Source organism: Micropterus salmoides, unplaced genomic scaffold (assembly GCF_014851395.1).
Source record: "Micropterus salmoides isolate LMB-PRFRI ecotype aquatic unplaced genomic scaffold, ASM1485139v1 Ms_hic_scaffold_9, whole genome shotgun sequence".
Classification (NCBI taxonomy): Eukaryota; Metazoa; Chordata; class Actinopteri; order Centrarchiformes; family Centrarchidae; genus Micropterus; species Micropterus salmoides.
In genome coordinates, this window is record NW_024044681.1 from 32864607 (window position 1) to 32884875 (window position 20269).

Here is a 20269-nt window from a genome sequence, read left to right on the forward strand (position 1 = left end):
GCATTAAAGACTAAAATGGCACTTTGAGAAGCTTGATAAAAAACAGCCCAGAGGAATAACATGTGTGTGGAGCCACACGTACACAAATAAATAAAAAGTGTGCCCACTTTTATTAATTAAGTAAGCAACAATCAAAGTAAAAAAAAAAACAACCTTTAGATATAATTTTTTGTTAACATGGGAGAAACTTAGTCAATCTGCTTCACCAGGACTGTGGGCTGTTTGATCAGATTTAATGGTCAGTTGTCTTTTTGCATTTAATTTGACATTTTAGATAGTTAGTTTAGTTTTTTCCATCTTTTTTGTTTTTGCTCTCTCAGCCCCAGTGGGAGTGGATACAGTGGTTGCAGAATGAAATAAGAATTTAGGTGACGGACGAATAAAGTGAAGAATGAAATTTTAGTGACAAGCATAAAAGAAAATCAGGCAATAAAAACAGACTGAAAGCTTACTGACTCACAAACAACGTACCATGGGATTAATCTTGTGATAAGACACAACCACCTCCCCTGTCTATTCACACCCACATCCACACACACAGGCTGCTGGGACATTATTACTGACTGACAGGTATACTGAGCTGATAAGGGCAGGGTTTCAGACCTGAACCTTGCTCCCTGTGCGAGTTTCACAGCCTTAGGTGGAGTCCTGCTGCTCATCTAAGGTTTCAGGAAGTGAAAGTTTGATCCGTTCCACACACCGCAGCGGGAGCTCTCATACAGTAAGTTTGTCTAACTGAAGATGCTGCTACTTCTGAGGAATATTTAGTTTCGAGGACAGAGATTCGAACTACTGAGAAGAGTCGGCTGTTATGATATCAACACTAGCAAAGAATGGATAAGCTTTAAAAGAGTGAAGACAGTATGTACCACATACGTTACATCTGTTTAGTTTTGCGGCAAGGAAGCAACAGAAATAGAAGCATAAAAGTATGATAATATGGGCTTCCCTAATTATTGTGATGTTTTCATTTAGTGTAAATGAATGATGGAAGTATAAAATCATTTCAACATTTGCTTGATACCCCGCCCTCTGTTGATAGAGAAGTAATGGCTGCGTTTATGGCCTCCTGTTATTTGTCTAATTCAGCACTATAGAGCTTTAATAACTTTTTCTCATCTATTCTTACAGCTGCAAAATCATTATAAAGTCACTTTCACTGACATTAACATCAAGTGACTACTTACTGTCCTCCTCCGGCTTTCATTCGAGTTCATTTGAACCAATATGCATACAAATATTATGTTCACATTAGAGACCAAATGCACAAGAGACCTTTCTGAACATTTTAGAGGAGAAAAGGATTTGTTGCAGGTTCTCACAGCTGTCTCTCTTTCATCTTTCAGGATAACAACACTAGCATGTTGTCTGCTTCCTGGACGTCATGGCCTAACCTCTTCTGCATCCATTTATTATTGTGTGCAACTGGAGGTCAGCATTCATTTTTCAAATAATTTTATAAAGTCTGTATAAACCTGCTGAACCAGACAGAGTTTGGAAAAATAAACAGCCTGCTTGATGAGGTTAACTGTGCACCATAGTTTTTCAGGTAATAACTTTCTGGATTCTTGCATTTTATGCAATTTGTTGTCCAATACTGAAGAATAGCGTTTATGACTCATGGTGCTGTTTTGAAGGAGGAAAGCTGAACCAAAGCAAACTGCTCTATCGAATCAGACATTCTCATCAAAATGTAAACAGTGTTGCTCATTTCAGAGGCAGGAGACTGTTAGATATGGATACAGAAATACTTACTTACACCGAAAGGATGCGATAATAACAATAGCACATCCAAGGAAACGTTCACAAACTCTACCTCAACTTTAATGCTCGACATGTAAAGGATCACTCCAGTGTTTGAGTTTCAAACCAACAAAACAAAACCAACGTCCTCTGTGATATTTACATAACCCTGACAAACGTGTCTCAAGCACTGATTTGAACAAAGAGCATTGTGTGTTTCCATACAGTAACATGCAAAACTTATTCCTTCTGTCAATTCCATCAACTAGGCTACAAAAAAAATAAAAAGAGGCACGATATGACTTAAAATAAAATAAATGTATTACAGTTTTTTACAATTGCTAACAAGAATTTTTCAGTCCTGAGTTTACTTTTTCAAAACTCTTCACACTATTGTCTGTACCAACATGTAGCTTACACAACAGTTAATTTCACACCCAAAATGCACCAAATCAACCAAAACACTGCATACTTGTTTAAATCAAATAATTTTACAAAAACACCAGCAGTAGTTCTCTCCAACTGCAACACAATTACCTAAAAAACACTAACAACAGGTAGCATTACAGTAGATGCATCATTTTATGGGAATCTTTGTGTTCTTTATTGTTTTGGTGGTGTGTATGTAAGTCTTTAAGTATGTATGAATGGTAAGTCTTTATATAATGTACAACGGTATACAACAGGAAGTTATCGAAATGCAACAGGAAAACTGGAAAAGCTTCACTTTGCTTTACAGTTTTTTTCAATTGCTAAGATGCAATGGTCAAAACTGAAGCCACTTTTTCAAAAGTCTCCATTACCAACATGCATCCTGGCCAAACAGTTAATCTCACCTCCAAAAGTCACTCAAACCACCAAAACACTTCAAGTAAGCCTCAAAATAAACTCGTTCAGCCAAAACACTGGCAACAATACCCACTCAGAAAGCATACATTGTCACTCATAACACACTAACCTACAAAACACTAACAACAGGAAGCATTACGTACATTTGTTGAACTTTTATCCCTGAAATGTGACTGATATTCATATCAGATTTTCATATAAATCAGTATTTTATTATAGAATAATGTTGTTTTCAGTCACTTTGATACATTTCTCACATCTTGTTCAACCTCCACATCATCTAGTCGCTTGTGCACATCATATGTAAAAGCAATTTCTCAGTCTTTTGAGAAATTGCAAATTGCACATGCTTTGACACTTTTATGCAAATTATTATGTACATTTGTCTGCTGTTTCCTACATTATCAATTGCTTACTCATGTTGATCACAATTTATTACAGTATACTGGTTCTTTGTTGAGAAGTCTTACCCCCCAAAACATCTAGACATAAGTTCATTGCATAAGTCACTACATGCAAAATGGTTGAACATGTCATAATCTGCATTTTACTACATATGTCTATTAAACTTGTTTTGTAAATGTGTCCTACAGTAAATTGATGAAATTCTGATCTGTTGTGCTGTGAATAAGAATCTGTGGCCCAATTGACAGGAGCATCAACCTGGGGGGGTGTTTTCATGTTTCCATTTCTTAGTTTGTAATTGTTTCTGTTGTGCTATGCAGTGCTGTAAAATAGTCTTGTTTTTTTATTTTCTGCATCACAATGACATGGTGTCAACAAATTACAGTGCATACAGTAAAAGTGTAAACGTGAATCCTGTCCAATCTCTTGCAATGTTTACTGTAACTCTGTACTGTTGAAATGTATTTATGCCGTACAGAAAAAGTACAGCCTTCTGCATTTTCAATCATCAAAAGTTTAGTCATAGTTTACCAAAACAAATAGTTTTGCAAATGTACCAAAGTGACTGGAAAAAATGGAATGGAAGAAACCTGTAACATATTTTCACTTTATTGACTGTACTATAGTATATGTTACAAGAATGAATCAGAAATGCAATCAGTGATTTACTTGTGAAAAAAAGAAGTTCCTGACATTTCAGTGCTGCAATGCACTTTTTTCCAGTTGTTTACATAGTTAACACTGGTACCTGAGACCCAGTGACCACAGTCTGTAATTGATGTACCATCCCCTTGAACCAGTTCTGCTAAAATACAAGCACATTTCTTGCTTTACACTCAGCTTGCAGTTTTACAGTAAAACCGCATTCAAAACATCACACATATTTCTCCAAAACAAAAAATGGATGTAAATGTTCTGCAAAGATTTTCTATATATACTATATCTGTCCAGCTACAGCAAAAATTCAGGAAATTTCCAAACATTTTGTTTTGAACGTGTTTTGAACAGTTTTGGACACCGTGTGTTAGCATTTGAAAAATGTGCTGCAGGTATTTAATGTTTTGCAGGTGGTGAAGTAGTAATGGGAAAAGAGTTCATGGATTTTGGAGAAAGTGGTCATTGAATGAATTTTGTGTGAAAGCAATGAAAAATGATTCACAATTTGGTCCACATACACTTCTGTTTCGCTGACTGTGTCAAGAGTTTTGACAATGTGACTTCAGTTTTGACCAAGAGTAAATGAAAATTGCAAGGAAAACAAAAGTCTGCACTGTAAATGCTTGCTCAAAAAACAAAACAAAGTTAGTTTTTGCCAATAAACTTCCGTCCTCGCCAGCGTGTTTTGGCCAAATCCACGTAGATAAAAACTGTGTGATGGGCTTCCAGCTCCATGACTTTCTCAAAGAAATCTCCCCTGTGGGGGTTAGTCGTTGGGTCCTAAAGAAGAAATACAAGAATTACACACAAGCATAAGATTTTAATTTTGGTAAAATGCAGTTATGCCTTTTCAGAATACATACTGTATTTTAGCTGTTAGTTCACTGGAAGATTCTGACAATTGATGCCACCGTTGAGCGGGTCACATTTGGCTGCTCTCTGAGACCAGTCTCTTTCAATGACAGCCCATGGTTGATTACCTGGTTACCATAGTAGCCCTAATGTCATCAGAGACTACAGCTCTTGGTCATCTTTGCTGTTGTCTTACATGAAATTTACATAATTTCAATCAATACTATTTCACTACTTGTCTCAATAATCCTCTTTTTTAGGATTTTGAATGTATTTCAATGGGGTTTGTAATTTTGCAAATTGCTGTCCATTTGAATGCATGTAAGGTTTTGAACTTAAATTTAACAGTAACACTATGTAAGCATTTGCAAAATTGGCTGTGGATACACATGGTTTTTCTGGTGGTTGACTTTGAGTGAGAAAAGAATTCTTGAATTTTGAAAACTGTGGTTATTGAATGTCTTTTGTGTTAAATCAATGCATTTTGTATTATAGCAAGGCAAGAGTCAGTCTCAGTTTGGTCCACATAGACTTCTGTTGTGCTAACAGTGTGAAGAGTTTTGAAAAGTGAATTCATCATTGAAAAAATGCTTGTTAGCAGTTGTAAAAAACTAGAATCTACATGTTTGTAGGTCCTAATAAGTATACAATATTCACCAAATATTTATATCCCTGTGTATTTGCAATTTACCCCTAAAGGTCAGGTTGAACAACAGTGCCCGACAATATTCAGTCAATACAACACAAATGACAGCTGCTCAAATGTTCAATAGAGCAAAATGTACATAAAAAATCAAGTCGTTATGTAAGGAGTGTTTTTTCTATTTCTGATGAGATGAACTTTATAGCTCATCTCTCATTCCTGACATGTCATTTCTTTTTGATTCAGCGGTGTCAGAAAAATTCCAGCTGGCGCCGCTGAATTCAACAGTGCTACAAGGCTCCGATGTGCGATTCAACGCCACTGTGCAGGGAGTAATGCAGATCATGACCTGGACTGTCCGAGGGAATCTGGTCCTCACTGTTGCCAACAGTAGCGTAACCACATCCTCAAATCAGTTTTCGGCCAGAATCTACTCCAGTGGTGACATCAACTGTGTGGAGTTCACCATCCATAAGGTCACCTGCAGGGAGTCCGGCCCGGTCGTCTGCGCTGTGCTGGGGGAGTATGGATCAAAGACAGCACAGCTTTATGTACAAGGTAATGTCACCACATACCAGGCTGCAGTTGTAGGCTGTGTGTTTAATGACTCTGAAGTTCCTTTCAGGGTCATAAATAAATACAATAGGAGTGAGTTGGCTGGAGCATCTCATGCCCTTTTTAACCCGAAATTGAAATTGAATGGATGGTGGTAAACATGCAAGATAATGTGCACAATGTAAAACTTAAATTAAAAGCATAGTCCCAATTAGACACTTGTCCCTTTTACTGGCCTGATGTGGCTACACGCTTTGACAAATAGACGCGGGTCTCAAATAGAAGCCTGGTATGTTTTTCATAGAAGTTCTTTGGATGTATAAAACCTCTTGAAGCCCACCTGAAGGTCACCTGCTTGAGCTAGTTCTAAACTGCTTAGATCACACATGCAAATATAAATGCTAAACTTTTAGATCAGTTAGATTTTCCACAATTTAATTGTTTAGTTCATTTTACGAAAACAATGAGCACCAAAATATTATTCATTACAGTGGGCAATTACATATAAATATCCTATGTGCCACACACACTGCCCTCACCTGGACACCATCCTAATTATACAAATTTTTTTAATACTTAGTTCAATATTTCTACATTCACTCTATGAAAAGTATCTGAGTGTAGTTGCAAGGAGGATGTTGTGACTGGGATGTACTCAGGAGGGCAGCAGTGAGCTCTTTTCATCTGACTTTTCAGCATCCTCTGGCAATAACAAGCCAAAGAATTTCTGATGAAAAAGATGACCAAAAATTACAGTATTTTAGATATTCACACACACACACACACACACACACACACACACACACACACACACACTAGATGGCCAGTATAGTGCTCATTATCTCCCCATCACCTTTAAAGGGAAGCTGCTTTACATGTAGAAACTATTTTAATTTCAGTTATTTTCATCTGTACTGACACAAGTGTCTTTGCGTGTTTGATTTGTGGAAAAACTTCCAGCCATGAATATGACAACCTTTTGTTCAGGGAGAAAGAGTAAAAATTGTTGCTGCTGTAAAGAGGGAAGTTGAGGACAGCCTAATAAAACATTTACAGCCTGTATAACAGAATTCAAACAAATATAACCTACTGGTGAACAAAATACAACATAAGACATCTTTTAATTATTATAAAGGTAGCCACTGTAATGATTCAGAGTATCATCTTTTAATTTTAATTGACAATCATCACTTATGTTTTTAAAGCAGTGTTGGTCACTAAAAACATTCAAATTGTTGAAAAGACATTACAGAAATAATGATTAAATAATACAGTTAAAAAACAATTTTGTAAGTACACTCATGACTTCAAAACTTATCCATAATGTTTTTTGCCATATGTCAGTGGATATACCGCACATCAAACATGATAAAATAGCTTCAGAAAAGAGGAAAATATTCTCCAAATGTGTTGTATGACTCTGCAGTTCACAACATGTTGTAATACTTTTAATATGTTATATATACAGTCTGTGAACAGGTTTTAGGTAGGCAAAAATACACGTTATTAGATTATATTTATCAGTTAACAAAATGCAAAGAGATTGAACAAAAGAAAAATCTAAATAAAATCAATATTTGGTGTGACCACCCTCTGTCTTCAAACAGCTTCAGTTCTTCTAAATACACTTGCAGAAGGTCAGGCATTCTGTTGGCATATAGTCAGGTGTATGATTGAACAAACAGGCGCTAATGATCACCAATTCAATATGTAGATTAAAACACGATCATTAACAGAAACAGAAACAGCTTTGTAGGAGCAAAACAACTGGGTGAGGAACAGCCAAACTCACCTAACAAGGTGAGGCTGCTGAAGAAGGTTTACTGTCAAAAGTCATACACCATGGCAAGATTGAGCACAGCAACAAGACACAAGGTGGTTATACTGCATCAGCAAGGTCTGTCCCAGGCAAACAGGGCTTTACAGGTCAGTGGTCTGCCAAGGAAACTTACTGCAGCAGATGAAAGACACATCATGCTCACTTACCTTCGCATTCGGAAAATGTCCAGCAGGGCCATGAGCTCAGAACTGGCAGAAAATAGTGATGCCCCGGTACACCTGTCTACTGTTTGGAGAATTGCCAGAGGCTGCTGAAAAGTCTGATGAAAAGAGCTCACTGCTGCCCTCCTGAGTACATCCCAGTCACAACATCCTCCTTGCAACTACACTCAGAAAAATGGCAGCAGGTGCTCTGGACTCATGAGTCAAAACGTGAAATATTTGGCAGCAGCAGAAGGCAGTTTGTTTGTGGAAGGGCTGGAGAGCAGTACAAGAATTAGTTTCTGCAGGCAACAGTGATGCATGGTGAAGGTTCTAGTGTTGTGTCATTCAAAGAACATTTCGTTCATAAGACCTAATCGTGTATATGACTCGGGTTGAACGGGTTGTCTCAGTGAGTGAGTCGTTCATTTTCACGCATGTGTGAAGGATCTTGGACTCTTATGTTCACTCGTCACATGGCAGCTGCATGGGCTCCGTCAGCACAGGAAACAGAACTGATTAGTTCACAACTCATAGCAACTTTGGGTCTTTGAGTCGTTCATTTGTCACGTGACAGCTACTGTGGAGCAGGAATGAACGACTCGTTCAGCGCTCACATGGGTCTTCCTCAGTCTTTCGTTCACTCGGCAGGCTGAGTGACTGCCAGCGCCGGATAATGAGAGGCAGGTCACTGGACTGATATTATATAGCTATTTTGTTAACTATGTGACATTTAATAAAACATAACATTATTACAGAGCAGTGATGTTGTGCTAAGTTATAATTTTAACACAGCCGCACCATAACGTCTCGGGTTACGTATGTAACCCTGGTTCCCCGAGAAGGGGAACAAGACACTGCGTCGGTTCTGACACTATAGGAACGCCTCTAGGCGAAGCAGGTCTGAACGTGAATGAAATCACTTCAGTCCTATTGGCTTGTTGATAGAACGGTAAGGTGTGACGGAATAACCGGAGGAGTATAAAAGCACATCTGTACACACTCATCATTAGCTTAAACTATGAAGCAAGCGCTTCAGGCGGGGAGAGAGGTGCGACGGGCCGACGCAGTGTCTCGTTCCCCTTCTCGGGGAACCAGGGTTACATACGTAACCCGAGACGTTCCCCTTCGAGGGAACTCGAACTACGTCGGTTACGACACTATGGGAACGAGATACCCACTAAACCGTGCCGAAAACCCCGCCTGGCCCAGTGTGCAATAAAGTGGCATGACTAAGAGGAGAGCGCACGAGTGCCAGGTGCCGAAGGAAGGTCAAGACTGTAAAACCGAATGAATGTGTGCGGAGTGGCCCAGCCAGCCGCTAAACAAACATCCTGCAAAGAGGCCCCGGAAAGGAGGGCTTGAGAGGCCGCCATGCCTCTGGTAGAATGAGCCCTCACAGCCACAGGTGAAGGCAAACCGCGCACCTGATAGGCCAGGGAAATAGTCTGAACAATCCAGTAGCTAATAGTATGTTTGGATGCAGGGAGCCCGGCCCTGGGAGACCCAAAACACACTAGCAGCTGGTCAGCCTTCCTCCAATGGGAGGAACTCAGAGTGTAAATACTCAGTGCTCTGACAGGGCAGAGCAGATGAAGTCTCCCGTCCTCCGCCGTCACATGAGGTGGAGGATGAAGTGCCTGCAGCACTGTGGACCCTGCCGCACAAGAAGGCACTTTAGGGATGTATCCTGGACGAGGGTGCAGGATAGCCCTAATATTCCTCGGGGCAAACTCCAGGCTTTGCGGGAACCGAAAGCGCTTGGAGATCCCCCACCCTCCTCAGAGAGGTGATAGCAAGGAGAAAGGCCATCTTGAGGGTCAAGTGCTTAGCCTCAGCTGACTCCAGGGGTTTGAAGGGGGCCTCAGCCAACGCCCCAAGAACCACTGCCAGATCCCAAGTGGGAACCTTGGACCGAGTCGCAGGTCTCATCCTCCGGGCACCACGGAGGAAACGTACAACCAAGGGAAGTTTCCCCAAGGACCCCTCCCTCAGAGGGGTGTGGAAAGACGAATAGCTGCCACGTACACCTTGAGGGTGGAAGGGGAAAGACCAGCAGAGAACCAGTCCTGGAGGAACTCAAGTACCTGAACCACCGGGCAGGTAACAGGGTCCACCGACCGCTCCCTACACCAAGTGTAGAAAACGCTCCACTTCAGGCCGTACATCCTCCGTGTGGACGGGGCCCTGGAGCTCAGGATGGTCTCGACTGCTCCGGCTGTTAGACCCGCCTCTAGGTACTGTGCCTCCTCAGGGGCCAGACCCACAGTCGCCATATGGCGGGGCAAGGGTGAACAACCCGGCCCTGTGCCTGGGACAGCAGGTCTCTCCTCAGAGGGACCCGCCACGTCGGGCCGTCCAGGAGCGACATGATGTCCGAGAACCACACCCGGGTTGGCCAGAACGAGGCTACGAGCAGTAGGCCGACATTGTCCTGGCAGACCCGCTCCAGAACAGCAGAGCGACTGGGGGAAAAGCGTACAGACGTAGCCTCGGCCACGAATGTACCATGGTGTCCAGACCCAACGGGGCTGGAGGAATGAGAGAAAACCATAGCGGGCAGTGCGTAGTCTCTCTCCACGTCTATGGGGCCGAACTCTTCGCACAAGAGCTCCACCACTGCGGGGTGAAGTCTCCATTCCCCCTGCCTCGACAGCAGGTCTGCTCCCTGATTCTGCGTCCCCGGGAGATACATCGCCCTGAGCGATAGTAACCTCTACTGGGACCACTGGAGGATCTGACGCGCCAGTCTGTACAGAGGGCGCGAGCGCAGACCGCCCTGGTGATTCAGATAGGCCACCACCGCTGTGTTGTCAGAACGAACCAGGACGTGGTGGCCTTGGAGATCGGGCAGGAAACTCCTTAGAGCCTGGAACACCGCCAACATCTCGAGACAGTTGATATGCCACTCGGATTGATGCACCTGCCAGGATCCCCTTGCAAAGCGGCCGTCCATGACCGCGCCCCAGCCCGTGAGGGAGGAGTCTGTCGAAATGACCAGCCGGCGACAAGACCCTCCCAGCACGGGTCCCTGGGACAGGAACCAAGTTTTCTTCCAAACTGATAGGGAACGAAGACACTTGCGCGTAACCCAAATCAGACGGAGAGGATTTCCCCTCGGGGAAAAATCCTTGGTCCTTAGCCACCACTGCAGGGGTCTCATGTGCAGCAGTCCAGATGGTATTACGCTGGACGCAGCCGCCAGTAGACCCAACACTCGTTTTATAGTGATGCCGTGGCCTAACTTCACCCCTTTCACGGCAGCCAATATGGTGTCAACACGTGCCGGAGACAATTGTGCCCGCATCGTTGTCGAATCCCCTACTACCCCTAGGAACGTAGTCCGTTGGGTGTGCGCCAGCACACTCTTCTTTGCGTTGAGCCTCAGCCCTAAACGCCGCAGATGAGCCAGAACGACATCTCGATGCCGAAACGCCAACTCTCGAGACTGGGCTAGGATGAGCCAGTCGTCGATGTAGTTGAAATCCGGATGCCCTGGAGCCTCAGCGGGGCCAGTGCTGCATCCATACACTTGGTGAATGTGCGAGGGGAAGTGCCAGGCCGAATGGAAGAACCTGATACTGGTAAGCCACACCCCCGAAGGCGAACCTCAGGAACTTCCTGTGAGAAGGACGGATGGAGACGTGGAAATAGGCGTCCTTTAGATCTATCGTGACAAACCAATCCTCAGGTGTGTGGGAGGGGAGAAAGACTCGCAAGCGCATCCTCCACCCGAGGCATCCTCCCGTAACCACGGTCCCTAACCCCCATCACATTACTGTAGTTCAGTGATCGTGGTGTGGAAAGCCATGTAGAGAAGGGTCGGCCCCATGATTACTCAGTTCATCATGTAAATCAGGAAAGAATGGCAGAAATCGGCGTGGAGGTGGTGCGTGGTGCTTAAGAAACATTTCATCAATATTACCACTAGCCTGTGGTGTCTGCTCCTCCTGTGGCCAGTTGATGTTGAGCTTAGCCACGGCTCTAGTCACCACCTCCAGCAGCACGTCATAGTCGGGCGCCGCCAGATGACGCCGCCCCGACACCCGGAAGTTATCGCCCACTACGCTGAGGCTGATCCGGGTCCGCCAGAGAACGCAACGTAACTTTTCCTTTTTATTTACCAACAGAGCCGTGCTGTTGTTTCACAGCCTGTGACTGGTGAACAACCTGCAGTGTTTGAGAGCGATGTGCTCATGTGTGTTTCTCTGTCTGCAGAATCCGGACCTGATGTGGCCCATTCTGCGTCCAGAACTGCCAAACTGCTGCTTTATATGTGTTTATTTCTCTGTTCCTCTCTCTGTGCTGGAGTTCTTTAAGAACTTGTTGGCTTGATCCAGATTATTATTGAATTTTAACAAGAGTGTGTTTATTCATATAGTGTTTCAAGCTTATTAATTTAATATATTTACTGCAATTAATATTTTACTCATGGATAGGGACGTTAGGCTACTGTATGAATGAGCACTTCAGAGATAATGATAGTAATTATATACATAAGCCTTTATATGGCTGGACTGGTTTTATACTACTCGGGAAAGATTGTGAAAATGAAAGGATTTAGCCGGAGTAGTGGTGATTACATATTGACAACATATTTTTTTTACATGGTTTGAATTTGGTTGTTTATATAATGATGATATACAGCAATCAAGAGGCATTATACTTTGTCAAATAAAGCAAGCCAAGCAGCCTTCCCTGTTTGAGAACGGCGCTGTTTTTTAATCGCCCACTAGAGGGCTGCAGCGCCGCAATAACCAGCCTAGTTAAAATGAACGAAATGACTCAAAAAAAGATTAGTTCATTTTAATGAACGAGATTTGAATGAACAAGTCTGTCAAAAGACTCGAATTTGCCATCACTAGAAGGTTCATTGAAAGTTTGGGGCTGCATTTCTGCAAACGGAGTTGGGGATTCGATCAGAATTAATGGTCACGGACACCAAAGGCATAGTCCTATCCATTGCGCCATCGCCATTTTTCTTTTGTTCACTCACTTTGCATTTTGGTAATAGACGAGTTGAGCACAGATTGTTTTTCTGCAAGGGGACGTTAATGAGGGACACTGACAGTTCAATAGCAAACACTGTATAAGTACTATAGATTTATAAAATTATTTATAAAACAGTGTAGCTGAAGATTTGCTAACCCTAACCCTCATTTGGGAGGTGGTAGCAATATCACTTCCCAAATGAAGCAAAGAACCTAATGGGGACACAACATGTTCTCATCTCTCAGTGACTAAGCTGACTGGGTCTTAACACTTAGACACTAACAGAACCACAATCCAGCTCTGTCTTCTTGGTGGTTGGTAAGAAGATATTCCACAGCTTTTTTCTCTCAATGCGTCTGCTGTCATAAAGACTCCTCCCAGTTTTGTTGCATAGTTAGTTGGCTATTAAACGTACTAAGGTGGAGTCGGATGAAAAACGTTTGTGCTGTGGCAGCCCACTGACAGTGGTATCAATCAGACTAATGCTACTGCAACACTGTAGGCCCAGTGAGGTTGTATAGCAGTACTTTAAATTTAGAAGCCAACGTCAAAGTGCTAACATGCTTACATGCTCAGATTGATTGACTAATTGAATTGTCACGTGCTGATGTTTTATGGGTAAAATGTTTACTATGTTACCTGTGTTAGTATAGCATGTTAGTATGCTAATTAGCACTAAACGCAAAGTACAGCTGCGGGTGTTGGCAAGTCCATCTGGGGTGCGTTTCCCAAATGCATCGTTGCTAACTAGCAAGTTCTGTGGTTGGAACTATGCAGTTGTAATGCAAATGTTTCCCAAAACCAGAGTTAAAACTACGGAGGTAACTACGTACTTAATTTACTACATGAGTCACCAGAAGGTAAAAGGATGAAAAAAACATTTAGAAGAGGGGTGTTCTCTAGTCTTTATTACAAACATATATAAAAAGAGACAACATACAATTCATGAAAGTACTTTATTGAATTCATTCTTGAGAGCTTTCATTTCCATTATGACAAAGAAAAAAAGAACATATATTTAAGCTATATCAATTTATTAGGCTATATACTATTTGTATTGTTGATTTTATTAATATTCTTGTTGATTTTCTTGTTATTGCTGGTATACAAAACAATAAGAAAAGCCAAAAAATAATAATTTTGCATAATAATGTAACCTGCCTTTCGCCCGATGTCAGCTGGGATTGGCTCCAGCCCCCCGCAACCCTGTACGCAGGATAAGCAGCATATAATCTAATCTAATATCGGTGACATTAACTGTCAGAGCATAATATGACAAAGTTTGTGAGTTTTGCAAGTTTACTGCTATAAAAGTCAGACGGAACACATCAGGAGACATTGTAGTTCAAACTATGTTGGTTTAAACCACTGTGGTGCCAACAAGGTACAAAAGGTTTGGGAAACCGTCATACTTCAGATGTTGGTCAGTTTAAAGGTGCATTGTACAATGATAGCTAAATGCTACCTTCAGTCATTGTACGGGAAACGGACTCCAGGTAGATGTTGAGATATGTATTACATGGTGAGTGAAAACTTTTGTAGCTGGATGAAAAGTCCAGGGGTCACCGATGACATAAGGATTCATCCTCAGTTGTTTCAGTCTGGGCAAGTGGTGGACAGACCGGCTTTACCATCCCTAGAACAACGCATACATAGTGGCTTTAACAAACAATATTTCTTTCATAATATTGAAAAAAGTTAGACACATTGCTTCTTTGCCTGATGTAGGATAATGTGATTTCTTCAATACATCTCTACTACATTACATGTCCATGTCTTAGAAATGTCTGAGAATCCACAAATAGATCCTCTCTACACTTGATATTAACATATGACCTGCATAATTGAAGAATAATCTAATAAAATGGATTTTTAACTGAATAAAAAACCCATTTAACACATACTGTATAGAAATTACATTAACAGCAACAACCCTGAGTGTACGGTTTCAACCAGGACGTGCACACAGATAGCGCGGATAACATGCTGTCCAAGATGGAAAAGGAGTGTGACAAGTCCATTCTTGCAGCAATCTGCATTTTGTAGGGGAAATAGAAAGCCTATTTTGATGCGTATAAGAAATATGTGTAATGCTTCTATCCTCTATAAAAAAAAGTGTGTGCAGGGCAATTCTTTTAACTGGGTTTCTTTTATGTTCAATTTGGAAACAGTCTGGATGAGAAACCCGCGATGTGTTAATGATAAGGGCTTATGGTGAGAATGAGAAGGCTTTGGATAAGCAGCGCCGTCGGTTTCTGTGCAAGGTGTAAACCTCAATATGGCCCATGAGAGATACGTCAGACTAAATTAGTTTTTCTCTCCCATTAGCATCCTCTGTTCATGTTGTAATAGGGCTGGACAATAAAACAATAACAGAACTTAATTTGACTTGTGCATATTTGTTGACAAAGATTTTATCATAATTGTTTTGAATGTCCTATCTCAGCTTTGTGTTGACCATAAAGAAGAGCATTAACCACAATTGACCATCAGGTTTCTTCAACTTTCACTCCGGAGCAAAAATCTGCCTTATAACTTGAAAGAAATAACGATTTGATATTTATCATGATAATTATCGATGTCGAAAGATATGAAACTTATCGTGATAACATTTTTGACCACATCGTCCTGCCCTATGTTGTAATGATAGTATAATGATACTTCTCCACAAATTCACATCTAAACATAATGTACTAGAGAAAATAGAAACAGAAATGTATGTTCACAGACTTTTCAGTGCTTTCAGTGTTCTTGCCATGTGTTTTCAGAACGTGAATATTGTGCTGCTTTTCTCCTTTGGGTGTTCGCTATTTTTACTTTGACAGTGTCATTTGACAATAAAGAGCTGTTTGGTATTTGAGTCTCCCACTCTTAATTCTGGTTTTCCCTCCTTTCACAGTTCCCAAGCCAACGGACTGGACCGTGCTGATAGCTGTGGTTGTGTCCATTGGAGGTTTTGCTCTGCTGGTTTTGCTCATCCTCGGAATCATCTTCTGCTACAAACGCAGGAAAGAAAAACGTAAGGCCCTCATTATATCAGTCTAACCCAGTTTCACAAATGTCATAGTAACCTTTGTCTGACATAAGGATTTTCTCGAAAATATTAATGAGAATGGGACTGTTTCTTTAACATGTATAATATAGTTTTGTATATATTTGTGTATGTAGAACTGGAAAAACTGAGTTTGAAAGCAGGTTGAGTCACAATTTCTGTTTTGTTATAGTACTAAAATAAATTTGGGTAAAATAAAAAAAAGAACTAATAAAAAGAGAATGTATCAATAGAATAAGCAGGCAGCTCAGATAATTTTACTGACATTCTAACAGTAGTGACATTTAAAGATGAATTTATAGTTTATCCTGACACTGAAATCAAACCAGTGATACAGATAGTTATGTATATCACATTTACGTGAACTAACTTATTATCTTACAATCCAGAACTTAACTACCAAGATGAAATGAGGTAAGAAGCCACCAAAACCAACTTCTTCTATTCTATGTCTACATAAGAGCATACCTAGACATGTGTCTGCATACAGTAAAAGTATCTGTTGTCCTCCGTGCAGCAGGAGAGCGAGGACCCAGAGCCAGATAAGTGGTGTCAATGCAGCTGGGCAGAGACAGGGTCAAGTGAATACAGGATATGTGCCAGAGGGTCAAACAAGTAAGACTGATAAGTGCATGTACACTGAATGAAAGACAAATTGGTACTTTGTTATCATGTGCTACAATGCTATACCTAGCCATTATCTACATGTGACACATTAAAGTTAAAACTCCTCTCTGCAGTCTCTGTTCTCTGTTCACAGGTGTCGCTCCCAGTGAACTCACTGACAGTGGCTTTGGCCAAGCAAATGGCTCCAGTGTTTTTGAGGTAGGGTTGTGATGTTGTTCAGTCGTGCATGATAAGCAGTAGAAAATCCTTGCATGCAGTGGTGTGCTCAGACCCTTTTAAGTCATGGGGGCGATAACAAAGAGGCTCCTCTGTGATACAGACATTGTGTTTGGTGGACACAACATTGGGAGGAAACAAAGAAGATCTGTCACGACTGTCTTCTTCCATGCCTTCTTGGCTTAGGGATTGTACACAAATGTATCCCTTGTGGGATAAAGGGAAAATCAGTACTCAATCAATAGGTCTAGTGCGTAGTTTTTTTCTCAGTCAATAGTAGAATCAATGATCAATGATTGGGAGTTTACAGCCACACTCTTTGAGGCTGTACTTAGGCACTGTGGTGCTTTGAGCTAAATGCTATCGTCAACATGCTAACAAGCTCAGAATGACAATGCTAATATGTTGATGTTTAGCAGGTGTAATTTTTTCCAAGTTCACTATCTTAGTTTTAAATTAACACTAAGCAAAAAAAAAAGTACAGCTGAGGCTGATGGGAATGTCATTAGTTTTGTAGGTATTTATTCATAAAACCAAAATGTTGAACAAATACATTTTCATAATGATGGCACTAGATGATATGTCAAGGAATGGGAAGTGATAACAATTCATCCTGAGGGGGACGGGAATGTATATTTCACGGCAATCCATCTAATAGTTTCTGTCTCTCGCTGCTGGGATGAAATGCTGTACTGGTTGCAGCTTTCATTAAACAGTAGCAGGAGTTAGTTGGACTTGACGTACACAACTGTCTGGTTCCATGTGGTATGAGACCATAACCCATTAACTAGGGGGAGGTCAGGCTGGGGAAGGGGGCGAACAAATCAACTTCACACAGACCAGAAACGGGTTTCTGCCAACCATACAAAAGCAGATCGACCACATCTGCATCAACCGGAAGTTTAGGCACTCATTGCTGGATGTCAGAGTGAAAAGGGAAGCTGACACTGGAGCACCTTGTCATACACAGCTGAAACTGAAACACATGAATCCCAGTGGCAGCAAACAAGGCATGCAAGAAAAGTGTCAGAAGGGACAAAAAGAAGTTAACTGAGGATTAGCACAGGAGGCAGAAGATGCAGCAGGAAAAAGCGATCTGAAGGAACTTTATCTAACCAAAAATTCAAACTACAGAGGAATAATGCTGCTTTCAACACAAGGGAAGGTGCTTGACCTCATTCTGCAGGAGATGCTTCAGAAAGTAGTTGATGAAAGACTGAGTGAAAAAACAGGCTGGCTTCAGGAAAAGTAGATCCTGTGGAGACCAAATTGCCACCCTCCGGATTATCATCAAGCAATCCATAGAATGGAACTCTCTCATCTGTGTCAGTTTCATTGATTTTGAAAAGGCCTTTGACAATGTCAATCATGAGACACTTTGGAAGCTGATGGCACACCATGGCATCCCGCTGAAGTTCATCAGCATCATTACGAGCACCTACCAAGGCATGCAATGTCAAGTACTTGATGAAGGAATGTCCATCAGAGGCCTTTAAGGTCCTGACTGGCGTGTGAGAGGCATGTTTGCTCTCTCCCTTTCCCTGCCTCCTCTGCATAGACAGGATCATGAACCAAGTAACCAACAACAGCAGAACTATTTTCATTTCCCTGAGGAAATTCAGGGGAATCCGATCACACGTTCACTGACGGCTTTGTCAGAGGTGTGTCAAGCAAGCCAGGGACTCTTGAATGTCATTCAGAACTCTTCAAAGTAGAAGCTCTCAATAAACTTGTCATAAAGCATTGCTGCAAAAAAAACTTTCTTGCGCTTTTATTTTGGAGGCACCAACACTTAAGAGGAAGTGATTATGTGAGTAACTGTATCTGTCATGACTGAGATCTATTTCAGCACCAGCCGCTATCAGTTTATTTACTTTCTTACTTTATTTAATTTTTCTGCTATCAAAGCAATTTGGCCGCGGGCCAGATATTATTGCTGGCGGGCCGGTGCTGGCCTGCGGGCCACCTATTGAAGACCACTGCTCTAAACCCATGCTGTATGCCTCTACATGCCTTTAGAAACCATGAGAGGTGGTGATTTATATACATCATTTTTCACAGCCCTTACAAATGAGATGAAGGAATTACCAGCCATATGAAGTTATTAGCTTTAATCATAAAGATGCCAATCATTTTACTTGTCATTTATCAGGCATGGAACAAGTGGGTTATTCATTGCTTCATTCAACTCATTGAAGTAATGAATGAGGCGCCTCTTAAACAAATATATTATTCGAGTCCACAATTACAGCCTAGTAATTCCAAGATGATTGCCTTTTCAGTGGAGGAATATAGTTACATGGTTTATGTGTTATATAAACTTTTGAAATAGCAAGGCTGGAAAATGAGTCTGCACTGTTTTAACTGTAGATCTGCAAATTAGAAACATTATTATTACATTATTAATGTCAAATTTGTTTTGCTTTTCAGATGCATGGTGTTGTGACCAGTAACCAGGCAGTAAATAGCTACAGTGGTGCTGACAACACTGTGGACAAATCAGGCTTCAAGAAACACAGACATGTCACCATTGTGTAAGGACAGACAGAGGACCAGGACGTCTGCAAATGTTTATGAGTTTGAGTTTATGAGTCAAACTTGCACAGCACCTTCAAAGTCTTACTGCTTTGGCTTCTAAAGACTGGGAAATTGTGGGGAAAAGTACTAATTCTGTCCCCACCAAAAACTGATGTACTGTTGGCAGGGGACACGTATTTTGTTCACTGCAGGAATTTAGCTATATCAGCAGAATATAAACTATTTTAAATCATAGGAAATATGTTAAAAACACATTTAAAATTGCAAAACAACTGTGTGTGCTACGGTAACAACTTGCAGTAGCAGGATCAACACATAGTGAGCACAATTAACAACCAAACGTGAAACAACTGGAGCAGGAATTGAAACGTTAATTCTTTGGTTGATCTCCAGAGGATATTTGTTAGTTGAATAACTATGTTTATCTAAGCCATATTTTTTTGAGGCATCATGTAATTAAAATTAAATATTCAAAAGGTACCATCTTGAACTTCCTTTGTTCTTCTACATCTGTAAATGTCTTAAAATGTAAATGTAGATGACAGTTCTCTGATCATTGGCCTACTTTTAAGACGTGATGAAATAATTAATTACCAAAAACCCCTTACACATATACGAATGAAAAATCCAGTGTTTCTAATAGTCACCACGAAGAATCTTTCACACGTATAAACTGTTAATGAGAGTTTTTTTCGTTTCTTGAATTCTCTTTGCACAGTATATCTGCATAAACATGCATAAATATTGAAAACATGGGCTTTTACACCTCTACAACACTTTTAGAACATTTTGTTCACCCATGAAACACAAACTCTCTCTCTCACAGGATATAGTTTTATTTTCTGGAGAATTTGTTATGGATGGATGTCGGAGGCATATTACAGTCAGAAGAACATTAAACTGAAATTAAAGTTTTGGATTTATATTTCGATCGATCCTCTGCTCCCCTTATACTTCCAGCTGTACCTTTATGACCCTACTGAGATGGACCAGATATTAAATGTTTCTATCAAATCGAGTCAGATGAGTTGTTGCTGCTTACCACCAGGAAAAAAAATGTTTCACAAAGGAAATTGCAGCTGCTTTATTTATCATATGCCTCCACCTTACTGTATTTTCCTCCGTGTGACTTGACTTAGATTCATTTACCAGAGTGCATC

The 20269-nt window shown here is 41.1% G+C and overlaps 1 protein-coding gene across 1 annotated transcript; it reads left to right on the forward strand.

The window, feature by feature from the left end:
• The first annotated feature begins 1352 nt into the window (after positions 1–1352).
• Positions 1353–19589, forward strand: igsf5a (immunoglobulin superfamily, member 5a). Its single transcript, XM_038709655.1, has 8 exons — positions 1353–1431; positions 5396–5736; positions 12952–12994; positions 15576–15695; positions 16118–16142; positions 16246–16343; positions 16489–16553; positions 19002–19589. The coding sequence occupies exons 1-8, from the start codon at positions 1362–1364 to the stop codon at positions 19107–19109; spliced, it is 870 nt and encodes a 289-aa protein (XP_038565583.1). The 5' UTR covers positions 1353–1361; the 3' UTR covers positions 19110–19589.
• Positions 19590–20269: the final 680 nt, after the last annotated feature.